The sequence below is a fragment of the Anopheles darlingi genome, chromosome X, assembly GCF_943734745.1.
Source record: "Anopheles darlingi chromosome X, idAnoDarlMG_H_01, whole genome shotgun sequence".
Classification (NCBI taxonomy): Eukaryota; Metazoa; Arthropoda; class Insecta; order Diptera; family Culicidae; genus Anopheles; species Anopheles darlingi.
The window spans coordinates 5,273,092-5,301,035 of record NC_064873.1 but is presented as its reverse complement, the minus strand read 5'-3'; the positions used below and the strand labels follow the sequence as shown (position 1 = coordinate 5,301,035).

General features: G+C 54.0%; 5 protein-coding genes across 8 annotated transcripts in view; 2 read left to right on the top strand and 3 right to left on the bottom strand.

Moving 5' to 3' along the window:
- Positions 1-12,222, bottom strand: part of LOC125952447 (serine/threonine-protein kinase 32B) — a 33,689-nt gene extending 21,467 nt beyond the window's left edge. For 2 of the 3 annotated variants that reach the window (XM_049681912.1, XM_049681924.1), the window contains exons 1-3: positions 11,485-12,222; positions 7,863-8,710; positions 3,543-3,598 (exon numbers count right to left, since the gene is read on the bottom strand). In XM_049681912.1, coding sequence (XP_049537869.1) covers positions 3,543-3,598; positions 7,863-7,917 — 111 coding nt within the window. In that variant the 5' untranslated portion in view covers positions 7,918-8,710; positions 11,485-12,222. The remainder of the gene's footprint in view (positions 1-3,542; positions 3,599-7,862; positions 8,711-11,484) is intronic. The other variant, XM_049681918.1, reaches the window with a different exon arrangement.
- Positions 12,223-13,703: 1,481 nt separating this feature from the next.
- LOC125952335 (xaa-Pro aminopeptidase ApepP-like) lies at positions 13,704-16,707 on the top strand. The gene is made up of 4 exons (XM_049681780.1): positions 13,704-13,974; positions 14,647-14,782; positions 14,850-15,354; positions 15,434-16,707. The coding sequence occupies exons 1-4, from the start codon at positions 13,895-13,897 to the stop codon at positions 16,705-16,707; spliced, it is 1,995 nt and encodes a 664-aa protein (XP_049537737.1). The 5' UTR covers positions 13,704-13,894.
- A 212-nt stretch (positions 16,708-16,919) lies between these two features.
- Positions 16,920-19,017, bottom strand: LOC125952574 (BTB/POZ domain-containing protein 6-B-like). The gene is made up of 3 exons (XM_049682124.1): positions 18,959-19,017; positions 18,587-18,712; positions 16,920-18,525 (listed from the first exon to the last, which is right to left on the bottom strand). The coding sequence occupies exon 3, from the start codon at positions 18,375-18,377 to the stop codon at positions 17,166-17,168; it is 1,212 nt and encodes a 403-aa protein (XP_049538081.1). The 5' UTR covers positions 18,378-18,525; positions 18,587-18,712; positions 18,959-19,017; the 3' UTR covers positions 16,920-17,165.
- Positions 19,018-19,325: 308 nt separating this feature from the next.
- On the top strand, positions 19,326-24,924 carry LOC125952262 (arginine/serine-rich protein PNISR-like). Of its 2 annotated transcripts, none has more exons than XM_049681640.1 (6): positions 19,326-21,089; positions 21,185-21,319; positions 21,401-21,551; positions 21,836-22,068; positions 22,152-22,533; positions 22,799-24,924. In XM_049681640.1, the coding sequence occupies exons 1-6, from the start codon at positions 19,794-19,796 to the stop codon at positions 23,758-23,760; spliced, it is 3,159 nt and encodes a 1,052-aa protein (XP_049537597.1). In that variant the 5' UTR covers positions 19,326-19,793; the 3' UTR covers positions 23,761-24,924. The 2 variants fall into 2 exon arrangements, with proteins under 2 accessions (XP_049537597.1, XP_049537588.1); XM_049681631.1 differs by having other exon boundaries at positions 19,327-21,089; positions 22,152-22,581.
- Positions 24,925-25,047: 123 nt separating this feature from the next.
- Positions 25,048-26,736, bottom strand: LOC125952590 (uncharacterized). Its single transcript, XM_049682149.1, has 3 exons — positions 26,051-26,736; positions 25,770-25,976; positions 25,048-25,690 (listed from the first exon to the last, which is right to left on the bottom strand). The coding sequence occupies exons 1-3, from the start codon at positions 26,545-26,547 to the stop codon at positions 25,198-25,200; spliced, it is 1,197 nt and encodes a 398-aa protein (XP_049538106.1). The 5' UTR covers positions 26,548-26,736; the 3' UTR covers positions 25,048-25,197.
- Positions 26,737-27,944: the final 1,208 nt, after the last annotated feature.

Here is a 27,944-nt window from a genome sequence, read left to right as displayed (position 1 = left end):
CCCCTTCTCGGGCAATCTTCAGCTCAATGGGCCCCAACAACAATAGGCCGCTCACACGGAGGGTTCATCGGTGGCAGCCATCGTCATTAATATTCATTGACAAATCGTTAAGCCACCCATCGAGGAGGGTGTTGCGTATGAGGGCGGAGTGTGTGTGTGTGTGTTTGGGTAGTGTGTACGTGGAAGACGGCTGTCAGGCCGTCCTCGTACCTTCGTATCTTGACAAATCACTCCCTCGGATCACTCGCGCAGCAACCCCGAGGCTGAACGGAGTGTTGGTTGGTGATGATGTCGTGACACCCCCCCCGGGCACCAGTTGATCCCTGAATGTGAGGGTGAGGTGCAGAAGCAGCAAATGGGGGTTGATTACCCCAAGCCACGACCGCAGAGCAGAACATCCTGTGGTCCTATCCGGGCTATCCGGGATACGGGGGGGGGGGGGGGGGGGGGGTTGAAAGTATCATCCCTCTGACGACGACACTGACTCATCATCAGTGATGCATTGAAGTTAAACGACACCCCTACGTATTCCTCACTACTGGAGACAGAGACACACAGAGAGATAGAGAGAGAGAGAGAGAGAGAGAGCGAGAGAGAGAGAGAAGGACTTCAAGCGACACCCCTCGAATACGATAGATGATTTGCGATTATCCGTGACAGGTGGGGGGATGAACAACCTGGCAAAGGGACAAAGGTCACGGGAGGGGGGGAAAGATGAAGTTTGGATACCAAATGTCAAACTCGCTGGTCCCTCGCGGTCCATTACTGTAAGTACGCGCGCGTGTGTCTCTATGTGTGTGTGTGTGTGCAGGTTCATTGGAGGAAAACTTTCATCCCCCTCCCCAATGCTCCTGTTTCTGATGAAGCGAAAACAAAAAAATAACATAAATTCCTCCCACCTTCCTCCCTCCTCTGGAAGGAAAACCACCAAAAGCCAACTTACGACACACACTCTCCCCTTCCCGCTGGTCGCCGCTGGCTACGCTACAATCCCACGGCATGCTGCTGCTGATGCTACTTATGCTACTCGGATCTTCCGGGTCTGCGCTTGAAGCAGGCCTACTCGCCATCTCCGTCTGTCCGTCCGTGTGTTAGTGTGTGTGTGTTGTGGTATTAGCAGCCAGCAGACGAAGCTGGCTCCGATCCGATGAACGACGGGGTAGAGGGGGGGGGGGGGGAGAAGGAAGGAAGGAAGGGCGGTAGTTAGGGGGAGGTAAAACTTTTACACCGCGTTAAGCCACCAGCTCACGCCGACTGGCTGGCTGGATCGTGTGCTACTCCGAAACAGACTCCGTATTGGCGGTTAGTCCAGCCCTCAAACCATCAAACCAGTTTTTGGCTGGTTCCTTCGCTGGACCTCCGGGTAATCGGTTCCGGCTGTAACGCTCCCAGCAACCAGCATCAGCCAGCCCGGTCGTTCTTTGCATAATGAAGTTGTGCTTGGTGAGTTCTAAACAGTCATTAAAAGTGTTTTGCCGAGCATCAAAGGATGTGTGTGTGTGTGTGTGAGAGAGAGAGAGAGAGAGAGAGAGAGGAAGAGAGAGAGGGAGAGAGAGAGAGAGAGAGAGACCAGCGGGTAATCAGACAATAGCCGGAGCCCAATTTTGGACACGCGAATCCGGCATTAAATTATCACACCCCCACCTCCGGCGAAAGCGAAACTTTCACCTTCTGCTCCTTCCTTCCTTCCACCACCACCACCTCCTGTGCAGGAGCGCAGGAGTTGCGCTGGTGTGGAGTGATTTATGTGGTCGAACGAACGAACCTCCACCGCACACAACAATGGTGATGACGAGGAGCGTGAGGAGCGTGAGGAGGAGGGGGGGCTGCAGCCTAATTCCGCTGGACTGCGGAGTGGAGTGATCGACACCGGAAAAAAAAACTTTGCCGTAGCAGCAGCGGAAGCGGAGTCGTTGCCGTCCGTCTGTCTGTCTGTCTACTGATTAGCAGCTCCGTGGGAGGGGGAGGGGGAGGAGAGGAAGCTTCCGGGGTAGTTCATTATGGTCAAAGAACGATTCTGGAGCAGTTATGAGGTGCGGGAGCGTGACCGCGAATCGTTTGTCCGTTCAAAACACCCTTCGCCGGAGGTGGAGGGACATAAATCATTCGGCACACACCCACTATGTGTGTGTTTGTGTGCGAGGGGGTGTCAAATTGTCACATCATACGTTCGCCGGGCGCCGGGTTATCAAAAAAAAAACGCACCCCTAAGGTGACGGGGCGAGGGACGTGCGAGGGTCCAGAGGCAAGCGACCATCGACGGTTTTCGGATCGCTGTCATCGCCGGTTCCGGTTCCCCCGGTGCCTCCAATTAGCGTTACCCCGAGAGTAGTGGTGTGTGTGTGTGAAACCGCGGGTGTGAAACGCGAGCCCATACAATCGTAAAACAATGACATTGTACCGCCTGTATATGGTTAGTTATGGCGTATTATACATGTGTGCGCGTGTGTGCCATTGTGCCACGTTGTGTTCGGTTTTGTGGCATCACGACAATGATGAAACCATCACTGGGATGACTCAGCCTCGTTTCATTACATGCAAGATGGACCTGGCGGAGTCATCCGGACCGGAGTCATTGCACAAACAAAAGGCTGATCAAAGTCCGAGAAAGAGAGAGAGATAGAAAAAGATACAGGGTTACTGATATGAAGTGTTACCAACTTTACACTGTTTGTATCTCTTGAACCGCTCATAACTACAACGCCGCAATTGTTCTATTGAATGTTCAATATATTGTTGACAAGCCACAAATAGCATTTTAGTCTCAGTTTAAATGATTTTTTTTACCGTCATGAAATTAAAACGTCATAGTGTGATTGCGTTATATTTGTCTGGCAAATCATAACCAGCTATTGTTCGTGAGCTCAATCACCTTAAAGTGAATAAAATATTGGTGTATCACACCATAAATTGCTACAATAATACTGGTAGCATTGCAAAACGCTTTGGAGGTGAACCGAAAATATCGCAAGATCACCTTTCGTGCAGCATGCAACTCGTGTTTCGACCTTTAGAAGGCTATAGTTAAGGCAAAGGTGGCCACATCAGGATAAAGTGAACGGATTTTGAAATTTTGATTATCCTCAAACAATTTTGTCGTTGAAATCACTAACAAATGATAACACACAAAGAAGGTTATGGTGTTTTGAAAAGGTAACACTTCATATCAGTAACCCTGTAGATAGAGAGAGGAGTAGAGGGTGCCGTCTGGTTTGCTGTCCTACTTGACCGCACAGCTGCTGATTATAATGACACTTGCGATGATGACGACTCTGTGTTTATGTGTGCCTGTGTGTGTGTGTGTGTCGGACGGGAGTAAGCGTACAACAAATCAACATCCTTGGCTTGGTCACGACACGAGGCAGACAACCGAAACCGAAGCGCCAAACGGGCGGTGACGGTGACGGTGATGGACTGCGAACTGGTTGACTGACTGGTGAGTTCGGTTCGGATTTTTTTTTGGTGCCAAACAACAAACCACCAACACAGCTGCTGTCGTTGCGGTGTGAAGTGAAGCAGTTTGAGCGTGAGCGAGGACTTACCTTGCCGAAGCTGCCCTTGCCGATGTTGCGCAGTATTTGGAAGTGGTCGAAGTTCACTGGAAATGGGAGAACGAGAGAAAACGTGGGACAAAGAAACAGAAACGTCAGTAAAAGTCAGCAAACATTGTAGCTACTGTTGGTGTTGTTGTTGTTGCCGGGTTCTTATCGTGTGTTTTATCCCGCAGGCAATAATTAGAGACAACCGGCTAGCAGACTAGAGGGATAGTTGCAGAGTGGGAAGCCTCGAGGCCTTCTTCTTACACTACCACGGACTACCCACTGTGGCTAATGGCGTCACGGAAAGCAGACCATCGTCGTCGGCGTCGTCGTCGCCGACGCCGTCTCGCTGTCAGCTGTCAGTCGGTCTGTCAGAAAGCGGGAGAAGCGACCGACGAAACACATCCACAAATAGTTAAAATTAGTTTCATCAACCACCCATCAGGACGGTAACTGTTGCTGTAGAATAAATCGATAGTTGCCCCGAAGGGGGGGGGGGGGCTCTTTCTGCCGTGACACAGCCCCCCGTCCCCTGCAATTCCAAAGTTTATGGAGCCTTTTGTAGCACCGAATGGGATTAAAATGGCAGGCAAAATGCACACACACACACACACAGGCCTACGCCACACGAGACTCATTAATTTCTGTCCCATGGTTTCCTCTGGTGTTGTGCGGTTCTCCGATCGGTCTCCGGATAGGCTCGACGTGATGCCGTTGCAATAATGTCCGATGACCTCACACACACACACACACACACACATACACACAACCCCTAACGGTATGCGCCTTGGAAGGGAGGGAGGGAGGAGGTTAAAGGTGTGCCAGCGAGTTGAACTAAACGACACTGGTGATGGAGGGCTGACTGGTGTCCTCGGATTAGCTAAGGGTTGCCACAGCATGACGCCGTAGGAGTTAGACGACACACACACACATACACAGGCGCACGCACGCTTTACGGCCCCCTCCGGGGAAGAACGCAGGTGGATCATTTGCACAAGAGGTGGAGGAGCTTCGCACCTTAAAGTACTCTGGCGTACCGTACGTGAGCGCCACAACACGCTCGCACAAACACACACACACACACGCACACACAAGCATGATTGCCTCTTGTTTATCTACTTCCAGTCCATGGCGAGCATATATGGGCCCGGACCACCAGGACTATCCCCACTCCCTAATCCCTTTCGTTTACATCGCCGCCCAAAGGGGAGGGTGGGACGGGGGTTGGTTGACTAGCTTGACTGACGGACTTCGGCCCCCAAAAAGGGATGCTGCTGTACACGTCACGTTACTACATTAATTAACCTGCATTAGCAGTATCCTGAAGGTGTGTGTGTGTGTGGCGTGCATTTGTTTGCTTGTCACACGTACACACACACACAAGCACAACCGTGCTGCAAAAGAATTTGTTAAAACACAAACACGATCCCCTGTGCATGGTCCAGGTTTTCACTTCGGTCTTCGCCGCAAAGTGTCGCAAAAGCGTAGAGATACCTACTACTAGTACTACTACGTGCACATACACACACACACACACCCGAAGATGATTGAGAAATTGAAATTTCGGTTGTACTGTAGATTTCTTCCGAACGGAATGCGAAGACCGGCACAAATCACGTCACTGGCGACTGGTCGGCAAGCTGGCCGGCAGGATGTGGTGTTGTGCCTGTGAAAACCAAACCCCAAAACCCCAACCAGCAGCAGCGCAACCGAAGCAAGTAAGTGAGCAATTTTCGATCTCTCCTGGCATCTCTCGAGGCCCCATTCTACAGGGCGGCGTATCATGCCAGGCACGTCCGAAGGCATGCCGTCTCGCGATGGTGCCCTTGGTTGCTGGGCAGGCTGGCTTACACCACCTTAGGGGGTTTGCGGGGTGGTGGTGGTGGTGGTGGTGGTCGCTTACCGCTAAATCGAAGCGACGACGACGACGACGACCACCACGACAGAAAGACGAAACTAATCAGCGTCGAATAACAAAGAAAGCCAAAAGAGAGAGAGCGAGAGCGACAGATGAATAAGTAGGGGATGATGGAGGCGCAGGGTACGATGTTCCTGGCCCACATCCCCCAACCCGAGGGGGAGGGGAGGTCGAATCGAAATTGGAGCACGACGCCGCCGAGCCGGCCGAGTTCGTATATGCGGTTGACAGCAATACTAATGACAGAAGATGATGAAAGCCAACCTTACGCCCGCCCTCTCCCTCCTCCAGCCACCCCCTCCCATCCCCAATTCGACCCTCTTGCCAGTAATTGGAATCGAGGAAGCAGCACAAGCAGCAGCAACAGCAGCAGCAGCAGCAGCATCTCGGGTCCCGGGATCGAACCCGAGACAAAGGTTGACAAATTCGGGACCTACTTCCCTGCCCTGCCCTGCCTCGACCCACCCTTGACCTTCGGCATAAATTCCTGCCTCTATGCGTCCCATCGCCCACCCGCCCGTCCGTCCGTCCGTCGTTTGGTCGCATCATTTTTGTTTTTAATATCGCCACACCACGCCATATGTCGCGTCTCACCCCTTTCCACTGCCTCTCTCACTCGCCCGCTCTCTTTCGCTCTTTCCTTCCCTGGCACACACACACACACACACACACAAGAGCCCTCGGAACGATCGGCTCGGAAGGAAGAGGAAGCCTTCGGAGTGTTCGGAGATTTTAATGAGTTTATGGTGTGCCATGCCCGCCATCGCTTTCGCCACTGCCTATCTGTCTACCAGTGTGCTTGTGTGTGTGTGTGTGTGTGTGTGTGTGCGCGCCAGTGGTTGTGTAATTTTTGCTGTATTATTGGTGGCAGGCTAGCGAGAAAGGCCGCAACACAAGACATCACAAGGGTCCGGACGGAGGGGTGGGGTAGGGGGTGGGGTGCGGAGGAAATTAAAAAAGTTGCCGCACCATTATCGTGCTTCGCTCCAGATTCGCAACCAAGGCCGGTTGCAAGAAAAGCGCGCGCGCGAGAGAGAAAGAGAGAGAGAGAGAGAGAAAGAGAGAGCGACGTAACTGTCTATGGCGTGCAGCGTCCAATAGAGAAAGACAAACTGCCGTTCCTCTTCGCTCGACCTCTTCCCCGTTGACCTGATGGTCGGTTCGTAAGCACACCAGATAACACAAAGCCTACTAACACACTCACACACACACACACAAATACCGAGCATTCGAGTTGGAAGCAAATCGAAATCGAACGAGAGGCCAACGATTGCTGAGCGCCGGGTCATCTGAGCTGCACGGTCGCTGGCTCTAGAATGAATCAAGGGAAGCATGCACTCCCCCCATCCCCCTTTCCATTACATCCCCTCAAGGCCACACACACACACACATGCACAGACACAGACGACCATGCTTGATTCTGCTCGGTTGGTAATTGAGTATCGGGTGGCGTTTCCCTTGGGATAACAAGAACTACCAGGCACGGCCGGCCTCATTAGACTCCGGGAAGCCGGCATCATACCTTCCCCCCCCCCCCCACCATCCTCTTATGATCCCCAACCCTGATTAGCCCCTTGAGGCCGCTGAACAGCAGGCGGCCTTACAATCGGCATCGCATACCAACGAACACACACACACGCACACACACACACACACGCGCGGCGTGTGTGTGCACTCTTGAGAAGCACTCTAAGAAGCCAACATCATTCCAAACGAAATTACTTGCCATTAACAACGGCACCGAATCGAGGGGGTGGGTCTGTGGGTCAGGGTGGGGGGCGCAGGTGATGATTGACACAACCCCCACCCCGACCCCACCTCACTGCCACCACCCGGCGTCTCCATTCCACTGTACACCTCCCACGGTCGAACATTCGAAAGAAGATGTGCTGGCAAATAATTGCTTCTCGATCTCCTCTCGACCCCCCACTCCGGGGAGCGCGTCGCGTTCTTTGCCACTTCCTGAAGCAGCAGCATATTTTGTCACCACCAGCCCCCCCCCCCTCCCTGCGCCGAACCACCCCACTCGAAACTTGCTCGGGAAGTAGAAGTGTTCCGGAAGCTTGGGTTCGGTTTGAACCCCCCCTTCGCGATCATTAATTATGATTACGAGATGCCCTCATTGCTGGATACGGGCGAGCAGCACCGTCATCATCATCATCATCATCATCATCTTCAACATCGCGAGCGAGCGCAGGGCGATAGTGAGGTGGTGTGTGTGTGCAAGAGAAAAAGAAGGCAAGAAGAAAAAAGAAAAAAAAATCCCCCTCCCCCGCCAAGAAGTTGCCCCGCAATAAATCTGGACCCCCACCCCCACCCCACCCCTTCGCGACCACCGACCGACCGATTTCGCGCAAGCATTCCGCCACGCTCATTGCCCGCTCTTTGCGGTGCCAAGTACTTACCATCCTCATCCGATAGCAGGTTCGCATCCTGGCGTGACGACGAATTGACACCCATCCTACGGCCGCGTGTCTTTTGCCACTCGTGCTACTCGTACTCTCTCTTTCTTTGTCTCTTTCTCCCCTTCGTTTGCTGTTGTGTGCTGCTGTCGCGAAGAAGCGCTCCTTATTAATCACGCGGCAAAAGCTATCGTTCGACACGATCAGAATGTCCTGTGGTGTGGTGGTAGGGGAGAGGGTGTGAGTCGAGGTCACGCAAAAGCGCACGCGATCCTCCGCGCGATGTACCTCCCGTTGTTGTGGTTGTTTTTTCGTGTTTGTTGTTTTTGTCGTTGTTTTTCGCACCCTTCACCTTTGATGCTTACTGTGTGTGTGCGTTCGCTACTCGTCAAAATGGGCCAGCTGATGGGGATGGGGGGTCTGGTCTGGTGACGGGGCGGATTCTGACGGGGGCCCTTTACACGACGACCACGGTACCGTGTAGCAGCTGTAGTGTCATGCTCACTGTTCTGTAATTTCTCCTTCTCCTCCCAACCGTGCCCGTGCGGGACTAATGTGTGTTGGAGGGTAGGGTGAGGGTGCTGCTTCCGGCCTGTCCCCGCACACTCGCGAGGTTTCGATTTGCATTCGTTGTGGCCCGACCGACCGACGACTGGCTGGTGTTCTGTTGTGTCCTGTGGCCTCGGGTTCCTAGGTGAATGTCGAACTGTCGTAGCGCCACCGTAGCGCTGGAAGGGTGCTCCTGCTCGGCAGTGCCACCCCGGGAACGCGTACCTGCTTCACCTTACAGCGCCAGCAGGGTACGCCAGGCGACATAGTGAGCGAGTGAGGTGCCGTCGCCCACTCGTCGGCTGCTCGAAAATTCCGGGGGGGGAAGAAAAGAAAGAGAGAGAGAGAGAAAACCAAAAATTATACAGTGCGCGTTCGCTCGCATGAAATAAGGGTTGTAATTGGGGAGTATGAAACACATTGGATGGAATGATCAGGCTCAGGGGGGAGGGTTCAAAAGGTTCACACCATCGCGGCAACTCAGAGGCAGAGAAAGAGAGAGAGAGACGGCATAATCGATCATGGCATGCCTCCCCCTCCCCTACACACATCATCCCCCAGCGGCCGCTAGCAAGTCAATTGAAGCAAACAGAACACACGCTTCACGTTCGTTTCGCACCGGAGGTCAAATGAGTGACTGTCGGCCCCGACCCGTGGGGTGTGGGGTTGTGGTCATCCGGGAGGAGAAAATGGAGTAAAACCACCAGCCACCAGGCGCCCCCATTTGACGATGATGACGACGAGCGGCCAATCGATCGAGTGGTTGTTCCTTGGAATATGGTGTGAGGTGCGAGGTGAAAGGAGAGGGGGCAGGAGGGAGAATCCGTAATCCATCACCAACGTTCGTAACCATCGGGTGACAGCGAGTCATGTATATTCGTGTGTGCCTGCGCGCGTGTGTGTGTGTGTGTGTGTTGTCATCTCGCGCTCGATCTGCCTCCACGGAGCATGCTATCTTGGCAATATAATATTGGGCAATTTTCCCAACCATTGATCCCCCCTCCCTCTTCCACTACCCTCTTCTCCCCCCTTCTTTACTCCATCCAGCCACGCAGCACGCACGCTGCCATAGAGATGCCACGGTTGGATGGATGGATGGATGGATAAAAGAATGGAATGCCACCCCGGGCGATGAGGGATGATGAGAGAGGGAGAGAAGGGAACCGGAGGTTGGGGTGTATAGTGAAAGCGTTGAAATAAATAATAACAATCAAGCGAGAGAAGCACCGAACGGAACGTAACCTTCACTGGCTCCATTGGTCAACTGGTTGTGTGTGTGTGTGTGTGTGTGTCGGCGTGTCTTGGCGATTGGCGACATCTTCCTGCTACCCCCCTCCCCCTCTGCCTCAGCGCATCCCACTCCCTTGTTTTGGGGTTTTTTTCTTCTTATGTTACTGCTGTCGGTGATGTCTTCTCTGGAACATCTCTTTCGTGATGGCCTCGTCCTCGGGCTGCCCAACCCCTGGAACCCCCTCTCCAGCGGCTGGAGCTGGAGGTTGCGGAGATTACGGTTTTACGGTAGATCGATCATCGGATCGGATCGGATCTGCAATCGAGATTGAGCGATGCCGAAAATCCACGCTAGCACGCATCTCTTTCGCACCCTCCTTTAAGCGGGGGTTGGTGGAGAGACACATTTTCAATTTCGAAGTCAAGTTAGAGAGAGAGAGAGAGAGAGAGAGAAAGAGAGAGAGAGAGAGAGAGAGTAACGAATACGTTTTCCGCGGAGGGCACGGAACGCGCCGAGCGGAGATTTGAACACAATGCACAACCACTAAACCACATTTTGGTTAACTGGTGAGGGGGAGGTGCCGGAAAAGGGTACGCGGCGGCGGCGGCGGTTCGGTTTGCTTCGGTTGTGGTTGTCGGAAGCTGAAGGAGTCGGTTAGCCCTTCTAGGCAGGCCGGAAGCCTGCGTACCGTAACGGCATCAAACCGTTAAAATCTTGTTACGACGCCCCACCCCCAGCGGTACACCCTTCCCTCAACCCCTCCACCCCCTCCTCCGAAAGGTGGCAGCATAAAGGGAGCGGCTTAGCATAATGGCATGCGAATAACAATAACAATAACAGTAATAATCATGATAATAACACTGCCCTGCTGCCCCTCCCCCTCCTCCTCCTCTTCTCCCCTCTTCCTGCTGCACATGTTGCTGGTGCGTGCGGCTCGTTCACTAATGGCGAGCAGCACACACACACACGCATGTTCTTGAAGGTTTCGCCACCACCACACCTCGGATGTGGTTGACTGATCACATTCGCTCCCCCTCCCCCAACCCCTCCCCCCTCTCCGGCGCAAACATGAGCCGCCCGTTACCCACCCACTGGGACCAATGTACAGCAGGGACGATCCTGCTGTGCATCCTTCGGAACAGTCGACGCCGCCGCCTGGTCGCTAGTTACCCCATTAAGGGCGCTACTTGGGGTACCTCCTTCCCCCATCCCCTTGCAACAGAGGGAAGCATTAATTGGGTATTCATTCTTCTGCCGAGCAACGTCTCGGGAACGTCGGTGGCGTCGGCGTACTATCACATCGCCAACCCACTCGCCGGGAGGGAGAGTGGGGAGGGTGTACCAAGGGGGAGGGGGATGAAACATCTCGCGCGCAACAACCAGCGCAGAACGGAGTGCGCGACCCCCCCAGGGGCCGGGAGGCATTATTAATAACTTCCGGGTTCGGAAGAGGACACGCTGCTGCTGCTCTTCCTAGTTGCTCCCCTTTTTTTACCTGCGTGGAAAAGGGGTGCGAGAGCCCACCGATGCTGTTGCTTGTGACCCACTGACGCCACGTTGACGCCACGAGGAAAACGGACGCCAAACGGTCCGAGTGTCCGAGACCCTTGTCTTGTTTAGTCTTCTCCGGGGGGTGTATTTGAAGGGGTGTATTTGGGGGAGCAGAAAACAAGGGAGCAAGGGGTTAGCTACTAACCACCGCTCGCTCGCTCGTCGGGATGTGATGTGAGGGAACCTCGATTTTGGGAACCAACCGAATGCCTCTAAGCGCGATAAGATAAGGAGCTGCGCGCGCACGCTGAGAGGGATGGGGGGGGGGGAGTTTTTGTGAGGTTATGTTGTTACCTTACACCACCTGCAACGTGTGCAGCACACACACACACACACAAACCGCACTTGGAAAGGACACTTTACGTTGATTGATGCAACGTGCCTCCTGCTGCTGCTGCTCCGTGCTCCGTCCGGAGTCAGTGCCTTCTATTGACTGATGATGATGGGGCTGATTGCAATGGCCTAGCCGGGCCGGTACCACTTCACCTCACTTCACCTCACACTACAGCACACACACACACACGCGCGGACACACAGATATTACACAGTACTCTGAATCCATCAGAAAAACAGAACAGATTCGATGTTCGTTCGTTGCGCGGCGCGCGGCAAATCCAATCCACGGAAAACAAAACAGGGTACACCAAAACAGCACCGCAGCAAGGTACTGCCACCGGTCGGTTGAAGCGCTGGATCGCAACTGCAACTGATGAACGGTTCGTGTCGCTGCGTGTGCTGCGTGGAAGCTGTGTGTATGTCGTGTCGTGCAGAAACACCAACACGACCAGCGACTTCTGCTGCTGCTGCTGCTGCTTGCGTGCCTCGCTGAACGGCTTCACGCGAAGCTGTGAGACGCTCCAGCCGCCGGTAGTTGGTTTTTAAAACCATCGCGCACACACACAGGCACGCACGACACGGCACGGCCGAGGGGATCCCGAATGGGGCTTCGGATTCCGTCAACAGCTCCGAGCTACCGAACCGAACGGAGCGCGTCGGGCGCTGTCGGCCGTTTGTAGTATAGTCTTTTTCCGTAGCTAGTGCCCCCTCTGCTCGGTCTGCTCGGTCGGCGCTCGTCCAGCAGAACATGTCCGTCCACGGCGGACAAACAAAAGGCACGCCGCACGCCGCACGCCGCCACTTGTGCCGAAACCGCCGTTTTTCCTGCGCTGCATCCTTAGCGAAGCGAATGCCCCCAGCCAGTAGTAGCCCCAGCCCTTGAAATGTAATTCTCTGATCCTTAAATTCCCCTTCCTCTCTTTCTCTCTCTCTCTCTCTCTCTCTCTCTCTCTCTCTCTCTTTCTCTTTCTCTCTCTCGATGTGTGTCTTTCTAATTGCTCAATCATCCTATCGAGCCCCAAAACTCAACTCAAACTTGAACAAACAAAGCCAAAATGAAAGGAACAACAACAACTACCACTACTGTAGATACACACACACGGGCGCGCGGCTACGACAAGGCGAGCCTGCTGTTTCCTGGTTTGCTTATGATTCCGCTTCGGTCTATTTGGAGTGCCCACAGGAGATTTGTTACAATCGCTATCCCTTCCCCGACAAAAAAAAACCGGCTTTCAAGAAGAAGATGGAATAGGGGGAGGAAGGGGGGATGATGACGTTGATCAATTGGATCGGAAATGTAATGAATCTCGCCCGGCTACTACTACTACGGGTGCTACTACAACGCGGATGACCACACTCCCGGTGATGGTGTAAATAGCATTCCTGCAGTGTTACAGGGGTGAAGTGAAGGGAGGAGGGGGTGGCGATCGATCGACGCCAACACAGCGTGGACCGACACACCGTACAACGGTCCAAAAGGGGGCGCGGACCCGAAAGTAGCTCAAGGTACCGCGACCGCAACATTGGCGTGTGGCTGGAGTGGCGCAATCGAATCGAACACGCTCACCCACCCCCACCCCCCGGGTGGTTTAGGGTGAAAGTGAAATCGACAAACCAGGACACGGTCCGGCAAATCGGCCAGAAATCGGTGCCAACCAACCAAGCAGTTGGTCCATCAGCAGCACCACCAGGGCACGGCACGGCACGGCATCCCTCAATCAAGTGCTTCTAGCACGCACACACACACACACTCGCCTCGCGCTCATCCCCTTTTCTTGATTGGTACTAAGTCGCACCAGCATGTAAAGAAAGAGAGCGAGCCATTGGCCGCCGTTTTCCTGTTTCCGTTCGGAACACCCGCGCGCACACACACACACACACACACACACACACACACACACGCACGGATACGTTCCGTGTCCTTGGACACCAGCCAGCTCCGGACTCCACCTCGGCACTGGACCACACACAACACACACACACGTGCGCACACACTACCCCCAACGTCGTCGCCGCTGTCGCCGCTACCACCACCACAGCGACGCCAGCCGTCACTCACAATTACTAGCTGACCGGCGATGAACGGACGGTCGGACGGACGGACGGATGGATGGATGGACACACACGGGTCGCTTGATGACCCTCCTCGGCCAGTCGTGGTTAGTCCGCGGACCCGTTCGCGGTGTTTTGACGACGACGACGACGAGGGTGTCCGGACCCTCCCCCAGGCTCTTAGATTTGTTGCCTAGGACCCTTCTGTGTGCGTGTGTGTGCGTGTGTGTGTGCGTCAGTGTTCGGACCTTCCGCAATCAAACTCTCTTGCAATCAAACTACTGGAGGTTTCGGGAGAAAAAGACACGAAGAGAGAATGAAGCACGCCAAGCGATACCTGGTCGGTATATCGGCCCTGCTCGTCCTCGTGGTCGGTGGAGGTGTCGCCCTTGGCAGGTGAGTACTCCTTGCCAACTCCTTGAGGAGGGAGGGAGGGAGGGAGGGATGGTCACGTGCCAGTTGCTGAATCCGTGGAGCACCAAGTGGTGTCACTTGCTCCAAGTCATTTCCAGTCCCAAGAAACCAGTCCTCCTCCAGGTACCCTCAAGTCAAAGTCTCCTCCATCCATCCATCCATCCATCAGCGGTGCCATGATCCCAAGCGAGAGACAGAGAGAGATACGAGATGACAAGAACATCTTCTGCTGCTGCTGCTGCTGCTTATCGGGATCGACCGGGTTGGCAAGGGGTGGTTTTTTTTGGGGGGAGGGGGTAAAATACTACCCCCTTCTTCTCCATCACTATCGCTGCGTACGGATCTTTAGCCGGGTATTGTTCGCCACATTGGCTCGGCCACTTATCTATCACCCCCCACCCCCCCACCCTGACTGGCTCAATTGCCCACGGGCACTTGATTGCCCTTTGCTTTGATCGCTCGCAAATGCACGAGCACACACCACACCGGCCCATCGGGGTCCGTCTTATCCCTTTCGGCTTGTCCACTTGCAGCAACCCCCTTCCAATGAACCCCTCTTCTCTCGATAAGGCGCAAGCTAAAGATGATACAAACTTGAAGAACTGAGATGAACTAACTGTCTCTCTCTCTCTTTCTCTCGTCATTGGTGCGTAGGGCTCTGAACAAGGATGACGAGTTGATGGAGGACATGACACCAAAGTCGCTGGAGGCGATACTGGGCGAGATACGCAGCCTGATGCAGGACTACTCGATCGAGGCGTACATCGTGCCGTCGGTTGACGCGCACAACGTACGTATATGGAGCTGCGCCTGTCAACTCGGGGCCCTTTACAATATCCTTTGTTCTTTGCTTGCAGAGCGAGTACATCTCGGAGCACGATCGGCGGCTACAGTACGTGACCAACTTTACCGGTTCGGCCGGTACCGCCATCATCACGCTGCGGGCAGCCGTCCTGTGGACCGATTCCCGGTACCACCTGCAGGCGGAAGCCGAACTGGACGATGCCCACTGGCAGCTGATGCGGGAAGGGTTGGCCGGTGTGCCGAGCCGGGATGAGTGGCTACTGTCGACGCTGTCAGCCGGTGCCCAGGTCGGTACCGATCCGTTCCTGATCGCCTCGACCGAGTACGAGCGGTTGGGCGGGGTGCTGGCCGGTGCCGGCCACCGTCTCATCACGCTCGAGCGCAACCTGGTGGACAGCGTGTGGAACAATCGGCCACCACAGACGGCCGAACCGCTGCTCCCGCTAGCCCTGCAGTACTCGGGTCAGCGGGCGGCCGACAAGGTGGCGGCTGTTCGCGATGCGCTCCACACGGCCGGTGCTAACGGTATCGTCATCAGTGCGCTGGACGAGATCGCCTGTAAGCGGCATGCCACGCAGTGGCACGAGATCGAAGCCGTCTACTTTGCTGACCCAACGTTCTGCTCTCACTCTCATAGGGTTACTGAATCTGCGGGGTTCCGACATCAGCTACAATCCGGTTTTCTTCGCCTACGCGCTCGTCACTCACGAGCGCATCCACCTGTTCACGAGCCCAGACCGCATTAATGAGACGATCCGGGAGCACCTGCGAACCGAGGGTCTGACGGCGTTGGATGTGCGCGATTACCGCGACATCCTGGCCGGTATCGACGAGTATGTTCGGGCAGGGCACCGGTTGCTCGTGTCGACGGCCTGCAGTCAGGCACTGTACGCGGCAATACCGGCTACCCAGCGCCTACAGGAGTACAGTGTGGTAGCCAAGCTGAAGGCGGTAAAGAACGCGATCGAGGCGGAGGGGATGCGAAGGGCGCACGTACGGGACGGGGCCGCCGTCGTACGGTATCTGCACTGGCTGGAGGTGACGGTCGGCCGGTCGGACTCGTCGAACGTGACCGAACTGTCGGGGGCAGCGCAGCTGCACGAGTTCCGGCGGCAGCAGGACATGTTCGTTGATCTCAGCTTCACCGCCATCAGCGCGTTCGGGGCGAACGGGGCAATCGTGCACTACAGCCCGACCCCGGACACGGACGTGCCGATCACGCGCGATGGCATCTACCTGATCGATTCGGGTGGCCAGTACCTGGACGGTACGACGGACGTTACGCGCTCGATCGCGCTCGGCGAACCGACCGCGTTCCAGCGCGAATGTTTCACGCGCGTCCTCAAGGGCTTCCTCTCGCTCGCCTCGGCCGTCTTCCCGACCCGCACCTCCGGTACCGTGTTCGACGTGCTCGCCCGGAAGGCACTGTGGGATGCTGGCCTCGACTATGGTCACGGTACCGGCCACGGTATCGGTTCCTTTCTCGGTGTGCACGAGTATCCGCCCTCGTTCGTGTCGAACACGGCCTCGCCCAGCAATCAGGGGGTGGTAGAGAACATGTTCTCCTCCAACGAGCCCGGCTACTACGAGCCGGGTCAGTTCGGCATCCGTATCGAGGACATTGTGCAGGTGGTGCGCGCCAACGTGACGCACGATTTCAATGGGCGCGGTGCCCTCACCTTCTACACCAACACGGTCGTGCCGATCCAGCGCAAGATGCTCGACCTAGCGCTGCTCTCTGGGGCTGAGCTGGCGCAGCTCAACGCTTACCATCGGCGCGTCCGGGAGCAGGTCGGTCCGCTACTGATCGCGCAGAACGATCCCGGTGCGTACAGCTGGTTGATGGATGCGACCGAGGAAATCACCGTTCCGGCATCGGGCAGTGGTCAGGCAGCGGGCGACAAAGTATGAGGCCGACTTGTATGATTGAGCGATCGGATTAGATCTAACACTGTAAAGTAGGTAGGGTGCATGAAGCATTAGCAAAGTGCAAACATTCCTCATTACTTAGCCCCATCGGTCCATCGGTAGCGGCTGCAAAGCAGGATTCCCACAGCAAACGCCACAAGCAAACCCACAAATCCACACGAGCACCGGCGTATTGTGCAATGGAAAGTCCAGCGTTAATACTGGCATCGGTTACGTTTTATTCTTAACATAAAATTATCTACAATCACAATGAAGTGTTTGGGTTTATGCTCACATGTATGATGATTAAATTATGCTCAATTTTTATGAAGCTAAACAACAGAAAAATAGAAGGTAATATTGAGGAAACGGAAACGAGTGACTCAAAATGGCGTCTAAAACACAAAACAGGGGATACATAGGAGCTGCAGCTTCGCTTATTTAACTTCGTTTAAATGATTTCATTCGTTATCGGGAAGCTCTTTGCAGTAGAGATATGCAAGCCCGACTGGATGGACACCACTCATTGGTCCGCTGATGCGCAGCTTAATGGAGGTATGATGTGTGTTCGGATATTGCAACAGAAACGCTTGACTGTAGAACGGTGGGGCGACGTCCACCGCAATCCGGTACTTACTGTGAGGGACCAAGCGGAGCTCTTCGAAGAACAGATCCGCCACATTCACCACGCCGCTGTGCTTGTTCTCGTACTCGTACTGATCGTTGCCGATTTCCGTTTCGTACTCGTACACCTTCACGTCAAAGTTCACCACCGCCGCACTGGACTGCACAAACAGCCCAATGCCGTACAGCGAGATGCGAGTGCTCGAGTCGATTGTGAAGCAAAAGTCCCCGATATCCTCGCCAGGCAAGACTTGCCTGTTACCGAACAAGTGTAGCTTGAAGCAGTCGTAGCTGCGCTTGCCGGTTTTCACCAGATCATGCAGTAACCGGCCGTCCTCCTCCGAGGCTGTATTGTTCTGCATCCACACGTCGAGCGCACCCGCCAGCTGATCATCCGTGCAGTTGATGCGCCGGCAACGGAAAATCGTCCCCAGCGTTTCGTTGTCGATCATGGTAAAGTCTTCATTGTTGAAGAAGAACAACGGATTGTTGCTGATAATGCGCAGGCAGGCATCATCGATTGAGCTGAAGGCAAACAGGCGGTTTATCTGCATGATTTGCAGAGCGTTTTTCTGGTTGAGGCTGCCTTCCAAGAACCTCCGCACAGCAACGTGCAGGTCTGTGACCATGAAGCGACATGCTAAATTGAACAGGGTCTGTATGTTTTCGAACGTAATCTCAAACTCGTCGCAATAGATGTACCGGAGCAGGTGGAGAAACTCCTCCGGATCCACCTGCTCCAGCGATATCTCACGCATCTGCGATTCAACAAAGTTGCCGCACAGCAGCACGTAAAAGTATTCCGACGCGGTAGCCAGCAGTACCTTGTGGCCGTAGATAGGCGTTCGAGACTCGCCGACGAGGAACTTTACGTCGGCAAGAAACGGATTGTTGACCAACTGAGCGCGCCGCGACTTCATAGTGCTGCCTGTGTCAAACATAGCGAACTGGGTTGATTGATGTCCTTCTGGGGCGCTGGTGTCTGCTGGGCCCGTTGATGCTGCTGCGACCGTTTTGGAGCTGCTGGCTTCTGCCGTTGATACGTCCATGTTGCTTGGTGATTGCTTATAATTCCTCTGCTCGTGGAAGCAGCGGAAGTGATATTGCACTACTACTCCTGGGGCCCCAGGCGCCAGTCGTCCGTTGCGAAATATTTTGTGTAAATACTGCTTGTCCGTCGAGTTGTAGTGATGATGACTGGAAGGATAACTCTTTCGTTAATTCAACAGATCCGATAATCTCTAACTTTAAAACTTACCGAATTCCGATGGTTTCCTATGAAACACCCGGACCGCGGCCGTAGTTATCTGAGCTCTTCGGTTGATTAGATACCGCAGCGTAGTAAAAGGATTTAGAACCCTTTTTCCTTGTTTCAGGCCCGTCCCTTTGAATGAAACAAAACACGTATTAAACTATACTTTTCGTTTTCTTTCCATTTTCTGCAACATGAGCAACAGAGAATTTCGTAAAAATAATCACAACGACATGGAATCACAACACAGAACAGAAAAGGTTGATTTGTTGCTTAAAAATAAGCACCAAAACGACCGGCTAAAAGCTAGCATTTTTGGATAAACGATTATTTATTTCTGCTCTGTTTCGGTTAAAAAAAACGTTAAGAATTATTTACTTTTTACTGCAATTTCTGAACTCGGAACGGGTTTTTAACCTCACACCGCCAACCAAAACAACAGCGGTACAGCGCACACACGCTATTCGCACGCACACCTCTGTCACATCATGTACGTTCTCGCTCTCTCTTTTAGCGCAAGAGCGAGATAGAAAAACCACTCTAGCAGCCTTAGGCTGCTCGACTGAGTTAAAGTTTTGCAGACAGCCGACAATAAATTCGAGCACTCAATTTTTTCCGATCTTTTTGGTTGTTTTTTGTAATGGACCGCGTCGATTTTATGTAGATATTGCTTTTTACCTTCGCATTATACCTTTGAGCGCTTAACGCGTGACTTTACCAGATTATTTGAAACACCTTGGCTAGAAGTTGAATTGCCAGTAAAGAAACTCTGTAAACCTAACTGGTAACACTGCCTACCCGGTCAAAACGGAACGAAAACAAAAGAGGCCGTGAGTGAATTGAAGAAAAAAGAATTACTAGCCGACAAAATGCGTGTTACAACTAGGGTCAGGATATAGTTATCCTCTCAACGCCGTCCGCACCGAGCCGAACCAAACCGTATCGCCGTGACCCTGCGCGAAGTCTCTTCGCTCGGCCACGGCCACTTCTGCAAGCAATACCCCCGGAGTGACCAGGTGAAAGCGGCGGCCTTTACAAAAAGGCGAAGCAGCAACCGGCATCAATCCTCACTTCTATCAGCGTTGCTACCGGACAGTTCCGACAACCAATAAACCTAGGAGCCGTCTACCGGAGCACCGACAGTATGCGTGTTGACAGCAGCACGGTCTAGGCAGCAGCTGCAACTGCTGAAGGGAAGAAAAGAGCTGCGGCGATGGATCCGAATATTCTTGGTGTGGGCTCGTTGCGAGCACCGGTACGTGATTCCGACCATCCGCCGGTGGGCGATTCCACAGCACCGTCCATGCCCGGCTTTCGCTTTGGTACGTTCTGCGCCGACGGTCTGGGCAACCAGCCAGCGGATGGCTTCAAGTGGGCCGCCTTCAACCCGTCCCTCTACAAGAATGTAGCGAACGAGCGAGTCGACTGGGGTGCGCTAGCTCAGCAGTGGATACAGATGCGTGAAACACTGGCACCAGCACCGCCTTCGCCAGCGTTTGTCGTTGGAGGAATGCGGCCACCTCCAAGCGCAGCTACACATCCCGCATCCGAGCAGCTAACGCCGTCGAAGGCCACAGGGACGACGGCAAAAATCTTCGAAGAGCAGGGTGAAGCGCCGATGGAAGTGGAGAGGGACGAGGAGGGCTCATCGGTGATGGTACCGATGCCACCGCCACCCGTGACCTGTGAGCGCGATTGGGCGGAAAGCAAGTGGAGTGCCCTAGCAGTACCGTGTGCCCCAGCCCCGCCGGAGTGGCTAGCAAATGGGACGAGCTGGCCGATGGACGCAGCGGATGCACCGGCAACATCGCTGCTGCCTGCCGTGGATGATAAGCTCCACATCGAGGCAGTCAGTAGTAGTAGTCAGCAAAAGGTAGCGCCTGCTAGCAGCACACTAGCGGTGGGCAGATTCTTGAAGCAGCCCCCAGCGTCAAACCCTAGCCACTCGGCAAGTTCAGCCGCATCTACTAGTCGCTGGCAGCCAAAGCAGCCACTGGGGCAGAACAGCAGTGTTCGATCTATGGAGTCGACTGGTACCAAACTGGGCACCAGAAGCCGCTTCACAGCGATCGACACTCCGGTCAACCGAGGTCGATCGAACCACCTGGCGTCTAGCGAGATTGGGTACGCAGGTGCAGTTGAAATGTCCGATCATCGGCGACTACCGGGTCTGATGGACAACGAGATACGGCTCGGCGGGACCAGTGGACGGAGCGTGCGATCGATGACAGCGGCAGCTGGTTCGGGACCACTGCCACCAATACCACTCGAGAGCAGGAAACTGGGCCAAACAGTGGGTAGCGGAGAGACGGTAACGCTCAACGATGCCAAGCGCAAGCTACTGCCGGCCTGGATCCGCGAAGGACTGGAAAAGATGGAGAAGGAGAAACAGCGCAAGGTAGATCAGGCGCGAGATCGTTGGCGACGCGAGGAAGTTCGTCCATCGTCACCATACGAAAACGACGATGACGATGAGCCGAAATCGGTGTACGAGGGTGCCGGTGCCAAGGTAAACTCCCATTCCCAGTCCAAATGCGTTCGCTTTTGGTTAGTTCACATATTCACTAGTCCCTCACCATTAACCATCCCATTGTTATCGCGCAGACGAAGGAAAATGAGCCAGCAATACTGATGGCAGCGCTGTCGAAGCACGACGACGATATAGAAGGGACCACGGCCAGGTCTTCGGCGGTCAATAGTAGCGCAACCTTCACCCGGCAACAACAACAACAGCAGCTGGTTAGTAGACCTAACGTACCCTCTTCGAATACCGTTTATCGCATCACATCTCACTCTTGCCGTTCATTGCGCTTCTTGCAGAACGAGTCGATGCGTGCGATACTGACGAACATCTTGCTCGAGGTGACGAACGAGGAAATAGTCCGCATTGCCAAAGAGACAACGAGCAGCATCAAGCAACAGCAACAGCAAAAGCAGAAGCAATACCACCACCAGCAACAGCAGCGCCCAGGTAGTACACGGCACGAAATCAAAATAGTACCACCATGATTTTACATTCTCCATGATTATACATTGGAGAACCTTTTGTGCATTCTTGCACCCTTTTTTTAGTTTCCTTGGATTTATTGAAAAAACGGATCCACAGAGCAAAACTTTTCATTTCTGGTTCAATCCGGAACACAATTTAGAGCATATAGCAAAAACCATTGTGTTAGAGCTCAATTATTCGTCTGTTATAGAGAAAAAGAAAAGGTTTCGCTAATTTGGAAACCTTCTTCTCTCGTTCGTACACAGCGTTGCCGCTGCTCGGTTTGGAGGTTTACGGCGATAGCGACGATGATGAGGAAAGCTCCGACGAGCAGCATGAAGCAAGGCAGGAGGGGCCAAAGCCAGAAGGTTACCCTAATGCAGTAGCAAGTGATGGAGACGAGGCGGGGGGTAGTAATGGTTCATCAGGAGACAATAACACCAACGCCGCCGCAGATGACGACGACGACGACGACGACAGCAGCGAGCAATACCTGCAGGTAACAATGCCTAGAGCTATCCACCTCCAGCCAGTCAGTGAGACGAGAAGTTGAGCTCCCTTCTATTTGTGCATGCGGTACAGAAACGAATACGCAGAAAGCAGCGAGAATTCCAGCTGATAGCGCGCAAGATCGAGAAACAGCTGCTGAAAGAGGATGGTGAAATTGAGACACAAGGGCAGCAGACGCAACACCAACAGGAGACGGATGGCCGTACTCGCAAGAAACATGACGAGGACGAGGACGAGGGAGAAGAAGGCGCCGACGATAACGATGACGATGGCAGTGACGATGGCGACTGTGCGCAGCGTGCTGGGCATGGTGAGAAAGGGTACGCACCGGCTAGCGACAGTGACAGTGGGAGCAGCGAACAGGAGCAGGCTGGGTTGTCACTCGGACAGTATCGCAGACAGGGCGATGACAGTGCCGGACGATCCGGTGGTACCATTAGACCAGACCACCACGGTGAGCCTCCGCGTGTTAATGTTAAACTAAATGCGAACCTCGCGTATGGTAAGTGTCCCTGTTCCGGCAGGAGCTCCTTTTCGGGTTTATGCTCTGTAAGGCGCGCGTGTGTGCGCACAGCGTTTGCTGTGCGCGTGTGTGTGTGTGTGTATTTATGCGTATGCGCCGAGAGTTGAACTTACTGTTTTGTCTTGTTGTCACGGTTTGATGCCGGTTTGACGGCACCATTCCCGCTCCTCCCCCCCCCCACTCCCTTTCACCGTAGACCGTAGACGGCGGGATAGGCGAACCTCGCGCTTCAGCGATCTGCTCGACACGGTGCGCCAGACGCATGTGACACATGTGGCCATTATGCAAACATCCCCCATCAAGCAACAACCAATCCCGACGTCTGAAATGGCCGATGCGGAAGCGGTCAGCGGCAAACCGGCCCAAAGGCCATTACCAGTGTTCGCGGCAACCGGACCGGTAGCGTCACCACTCACCACTGCGGGAAGTACTGCTGGTGCAGGTGGTGGGATGCCAAAGATGGAGAAACCGGTGGCTTCGTGCTTTCCAAACGAACGGCAGCCTTTAGTGTGGTCCATCGGCGACGCGCTGGAGCTGCAATCCGATGCTTCGACGAAGGAACCGCAGCATCAGCAGCATCATCAGCAGCAGCAGCAGCAGCAGCAGCAAGAGCAACATTACCATCATTCGGTTGATGTCGGTGGTGGTCCACCTGAACTCAACCACCGGCGAGACAGCTATGCAATCGTACGAGCGCCCGGTGGAGATGGAGCGGCACCATCGACCGAAACTGATCGTCGGCATCAGCCCGGCTCGGCTCAGTCGTCCGATTCCGAGGCGGTGTCGGTATCCGAATCGAACCGTTCGGTCGAATCTTCACGCTCGCGCTCGCGCCGATCCCGCTCTCGCTCCCATTCGTCACATTCGCATCGGTCCGGTATGAGCCGGTCCGGGCACGATGAGCGCTCCTATGGCTCCCGGCATGTCTCATCCAGCCGTCAATCCCGGCACCATCACTACCCATCACCGTCCGAGCACCGATCATCGTCGCACGCTGGCAGCCGTAGGCACGGTTCGCGCGAACGTCGCGCCCGTTCCCGATCCCGGTCTCGCTCGCGTTCGCGTCGCACTCGATCCCGCTCCCGCTCCCGTACTAGACATTCGCGTTCGCCCGGTCGGTACTCCTCATCCTCATCACATCGACGCCGCCGACATTAGCGGGATTCGATCCGGCTAGTCTGATTCGTGTTCACCTTCCTCACATGTCCAACATTTGATCGTTCCTTTTCGCTTTCGCGAACGGAGCTGTCGAGCTTCCGTGTGTTTGTGGGGACATGTGGGGTCGCCTGTCACTACCATTACTTTTTGTCAAACGAGACGTGCTTTCATCTCATCCTCCTTTCATTCTCCTAAATCTCTGCAGGCGCCCAGATTATGCAAACAATGGCACGCACCAGCAGCAACCGTTGCTTCATTCATCACGCATTTCCTCTTCGCGGTGTGAGTTTTAGAAGCAGTTCCAATTAGTAGCACATGTTAAATTGTAAATTCAACGTAGTAGCAACAGAGGCGAGGTAAAGGAGTGGGTGCGCCAAATCCAAACCTAATACAAACCGCACCGACGAGACCACACACTGTTTGACCGTAGATAGCCGATTATGGAAAATTATGATGCACAGATGAATTATGAAAGCGACATCCCATCACCGGCAGCACCGTTTTGGCGTTTTATTATCTTATAGCATCTTAACCCCTCCCCCCAACCCCCCACACCCATCAGTGCAAATGCAGCCAGGCTACCAAGTGCGGGTATCCTTCCTAATATTTGGCCGCCATTTATTCCGATGCGATCGATCGGCGTGTTATTTCTTTCCCTCTTCTTCTTTCCCACCCCCTACCCTCTTTCTCTCGTGGTATCTTAATTTAAATTAATTAACGAAATTTACCACAGCTATGCCAGGAAGCAAAGCTCTAAGTGTGACGGTCGCCTAATATTACGATAGAAACCAACCGCGACGTAGTGCGACTACGAAACTAGTTCAAGGAGTGGCAATGGGCGGAACCACGCTTATCACCTTGACACCTTCGTTCGTACGATTGCCTTATTCTCTTATCATCTCTCTCTCTCTCTCTCTCTCTGTCTCACACACTCCCAGCTCCCACCCTTGCGTTTCGGTTTTTCCTCGCTTGACGATAAAACGGCTCCTTACTTGATGGGTCCTCTATGGCGCTCGACTGAGGTTGCGTGAGTGTGCGCGTGTGTGATTGTGTGTGTGTGCGTGTGTATGTGTGTGATTGTGTGGTCGGAATCCTGAGGATCTGGTAGATCCGATGCAACATTTATTTTGCTGCGCGAAATATAATACTAAACTCCTACTACCATTACTTCATCTCATCTCGTCCTCTTCTTTTACGCTAGTGTGCGTTCGCGCATTTTTAGAGGAAAGAAAGAATGTCAACCAATCACCTCTTCTTGGCTCTTGCCATTGCCTCATTAAATGCTATCGTGGTGGTGGCCTCATTAATGGTACTCCCGGAACTAAGTACTACCACCAACGGTAGGTATGTACGCTACACAGCTGCTTCTGAGCAGCTGTGGATTTCCAATTCCGCTACTACTATTACTAATTAAAGCTACTGAAGGCACTACACCGATCAAAACAGCGCGTACCAGTGTTCCTTCAGGTTGGATAGCACGATGGCCACATCGCCCACGGACTGACCGCTGACGACCGTCCGGCCGCCGTCGCGCACCAGTGCCGGAAAGATATCCTGCTCGCTCGACACGATGGAGTGATTAAACAGTGCCATTAGCGCCCAGTCCGTGACCGGATTCGCGCTCCGGCTAACGACGAAACTCTGCTCGCCGGGTGCATCGAGCAGGCGGCACACCTTGCCATCGGGCTGCTCACAGATGGCGACCACCGCAAGCCGGCCCCCATCGTGCATCTTGCGCTGGAAGCTGATCGCTCGGTCGTAGTACTCGAACGGTAGCCCATCGTCCGCGCCGATGTTGATGCCGACAAACTGTAGATCGTCCGGTCGTCGATCGGCTGCGGCCACTTGCTCTTCCTCCGCTGACAGCGTTGCCCGCTGTCGCAGCTCCGCCAGCACTCCCAGCGCGATCTGACGCTGCTGCTCGCCAACGCTGCAAGATCGACGGTTGGGAGATTACCACACCGCACGCGCACAGAAACCAAAACAGGGACTGGCTGGCCAGTACTTACTCGAAGTAAGCCCACTGCTCCCCCCACCGCATCCCGGCGATCTCCACCGTTCGCTTGGCGTTGTTGTTGAGGATGTAGAGGGGCCACGGATTATCGGACGGTACCTGCACCGGATTCGCATCGTCGAGGATGTACGCTGCGGCGAGCTCGTAACACTGCAACCGGCTGCTGCTGTCCATACTGCCGTCGATAGTCTCGTATGGGATGCTAACAAACGTAGATGGGGGTGTGATGAGTTGGCAGTTGGCAGTTCCGGGAAACCGGCAGCTGCTGCAGCTTACCTTGCGAACAGTTCGCCCAGCTGCTCGGATGCCGAAAGCGTGAGCAATGGTTGTACCGTGCGCCGATCGGCTCCCGGTACCGTCTGCAGTGTGTGTGTGAGCGCAATCAGCGAGAAGTAGTGCCACAGATTCTCGAGCAGCGAACCACCGGCGAAAGCAGTCAGCAGGAGGTGCTGCTGCGGAACACCATTAACCGGAAGCTGGCACTGCTCAGCCACACCGGTACCACCGTCAGCGGTCGGTGTGTCCGGATCGAGTCCGAGCAGGGCCAGAAACTGGTAAACGCTTGTTTCGCTCCACCGCTCCGGTGGCTTCCGTTGATCCACACCGTCCTGCTGCAGGGACACGCCGGAGGGACGCACAAATTCCGGCCGGTGCACCGTATCGACGATCAGCCACACGAACACACCAAACGAGACGAGCAGTATGAGCGGTTGGCCGTACTTCCGGCCAGCCGCCAGCACCAACCGGGCAAGATTGAACAGCTGGCGCAGCATGGGTTACAACCGTTGCTTCGGGGGGTTTGATAGATGCCGGGGTTGATCGGGGTTGATCGACGACAACAATGGCGAGATGCAAGCCTCCTTCTCCCACCACCACCAGCTGCTTCAGAAATGAAGCAAAATAAAAAAATGAAACACGAATTGAAATCGGTGTCCTCGATCGGTGCACCGCGTTGTGGGGCTACGACTTGTCGGCTCGGCTGAGGCTGCCCTTACACTAATGCCTTACCGCTGGGGCTAGTGGCTGGGTGGGGTGGGCGACAGCCTAACATGACTCAACAGCGGCTATCGACGTTTCGTCTGTCGCTTATCGCCCGCTGATAAACCTGCCCCGGCGTTTTTTTTTTTATCAATCCTCCACCGTTGGTTACCTTTCGGTCGGTTGCGTGTGTGCGCGTGTGTAACGTGCAGCGACGTGTATTCCACGCCACGAACATACGTATATATAGAGAGAGAACTCTAAGGGACGCGAAGTAGCTGAACATCCTATGAAGAATGATGTAGTAATCGTGCCATTATCGGATGTGCCATTGAATGCCTGGCACCGCAATGGCCCGGGTTAGTTGATGCCAATGCTGCTGTGAAAGACGCTTCAAAAACCAAGGCGTTTCAGTTGTTTATTGTTTGCTTCCGTTCGTTTATTGTACCTTTTGTAAGTGAATTTCTTTATTTTATGCCAAATTACCTTTCCGGAGGAGAATGCTGGTTCTATTCTGGCGTTTCTGCAGAGTTAACGAGACGAAACAGTAGATGCGACCGATGGACGAAATTGGAGCAGCTTACCATAGGTAGGTAATGTCTACAAAACAATGAATTTTTTTTAAATGAAAAACAAGTAAAACTCACGTGTTTTTAACAGTTGCTTTCGTGCGGTTGCGGACGGTATGCACTAGTTTCCCAAGTTCCGCCATTTTCGCACACCAAAAAGGCGGCACAAGTTTTATACAAGTTTGAAGCTTTCCCAAGCGGTAGCGTGTAAGCTTTCCGCGCGTAACCGCACGTACGCACGTACGAAATTGCCTAACTTTAGGAGCTTTTAAAACTGACAGCACCCTCCCCCCGGGAGCACAACGCTTTTCCGACTCTTCCGAGGCCCGAACGAACACCACACGACACCTCTGGACCTATTTTGCTTGGGACTTTCCCGGCTAACAACATGTATGCAACCGGGTTTTTTTGTTATTGTTTAATAGACCCGAAATTGTTCTGGTGACATACACCTTCTTTAAATTCTTCGGGTTGCATATACCTTCTGGAAAATGGGGTTGCTGTTACAATGCAGTATTTACGGACTACGCAAAAGAAAAAATTACGCCGGCAACTGGGCTGGGAAATGAAGGCAAAACGAAAACGAAATGGAAAACCAAAATACAAAAAAAAAACATTATTTG

Excerpts from the sequence above, each read along its gene's own strand:
- LOC125952574 (XM_049682124.1), bottom strand. The coding sequence starts at position 18,377 with ATGGACGTATCAACGGCAGAAGCCAGCAGCTCCAAAACGGTCGCAGCA.
- LOC125952590 (XM_049682149.1), bottom strand. The coding sequence starts at position 26,547 with ATGCTGCGCCAGCTGTTCAATCTTGCCCGGTTGGTGCTGGCGGCTGGC. Across the intron at positions 25,977-26,050 it reads CTGGGCGAACTGTTCGCAAG|CATCCCATACGAGACTATCG; the intron begins GTAAGCTGCAGC and ends TACGTTTGTTAG. Across the intron at positions 25,691-25,769 it reads GAGCAGTGGGCTTACTTCGA|CGTTGGCGAGCAGCAGCGTC; the intron begins GTAAGTACTGGC and ends TCGATCTTGCAG.
- LOC125952335 (XM_049681780.1), top strand. The coding sequence starts at position 13,895 with ATGAAGCACGCCAAGCGATACCTGGTCGGTATATCGGCCCTGCTCGTC. Across the intron at positions 13,975-14,646 it reads GGAGGTGTCGCCCTTGGCAG|GGCTCTGAACAAGGATGACG; the intron begins GTGAGTACTCCT and ends ATTGGTGCGTAG. Across the intron at positions 14,783-14,849 it reads CGTCGGTTGACGCGCACAAC|AGCGAGTACATCTCGGAGCA; the intron begins GTACGTATATGG and ends CTTTGCTTGCAG.
- LOC125952262 (XM_049681631.1), top strand. The coding sequence starts at position 19,794 with ATGGATCCGAATATTCTTGGTGTGGGCTCGTTGCGAGCACCGGTACGT. Across the intron at positions 21,552-21,835 it reads CCAGCAACAGCAGCGCCCAG|CGTTGCCGCTGCTCGGTTTG; the intron begins GTAGTACACGGC and ends GTTCGTACACAG. Across the intron at positions 22,069-22,151 it reads GCAGCGAGCAATACCTGCAG|AAACGAATACGCAGAAAGCA; the intron begins GTAACAATGCCT and ends CATGCGGTACAG.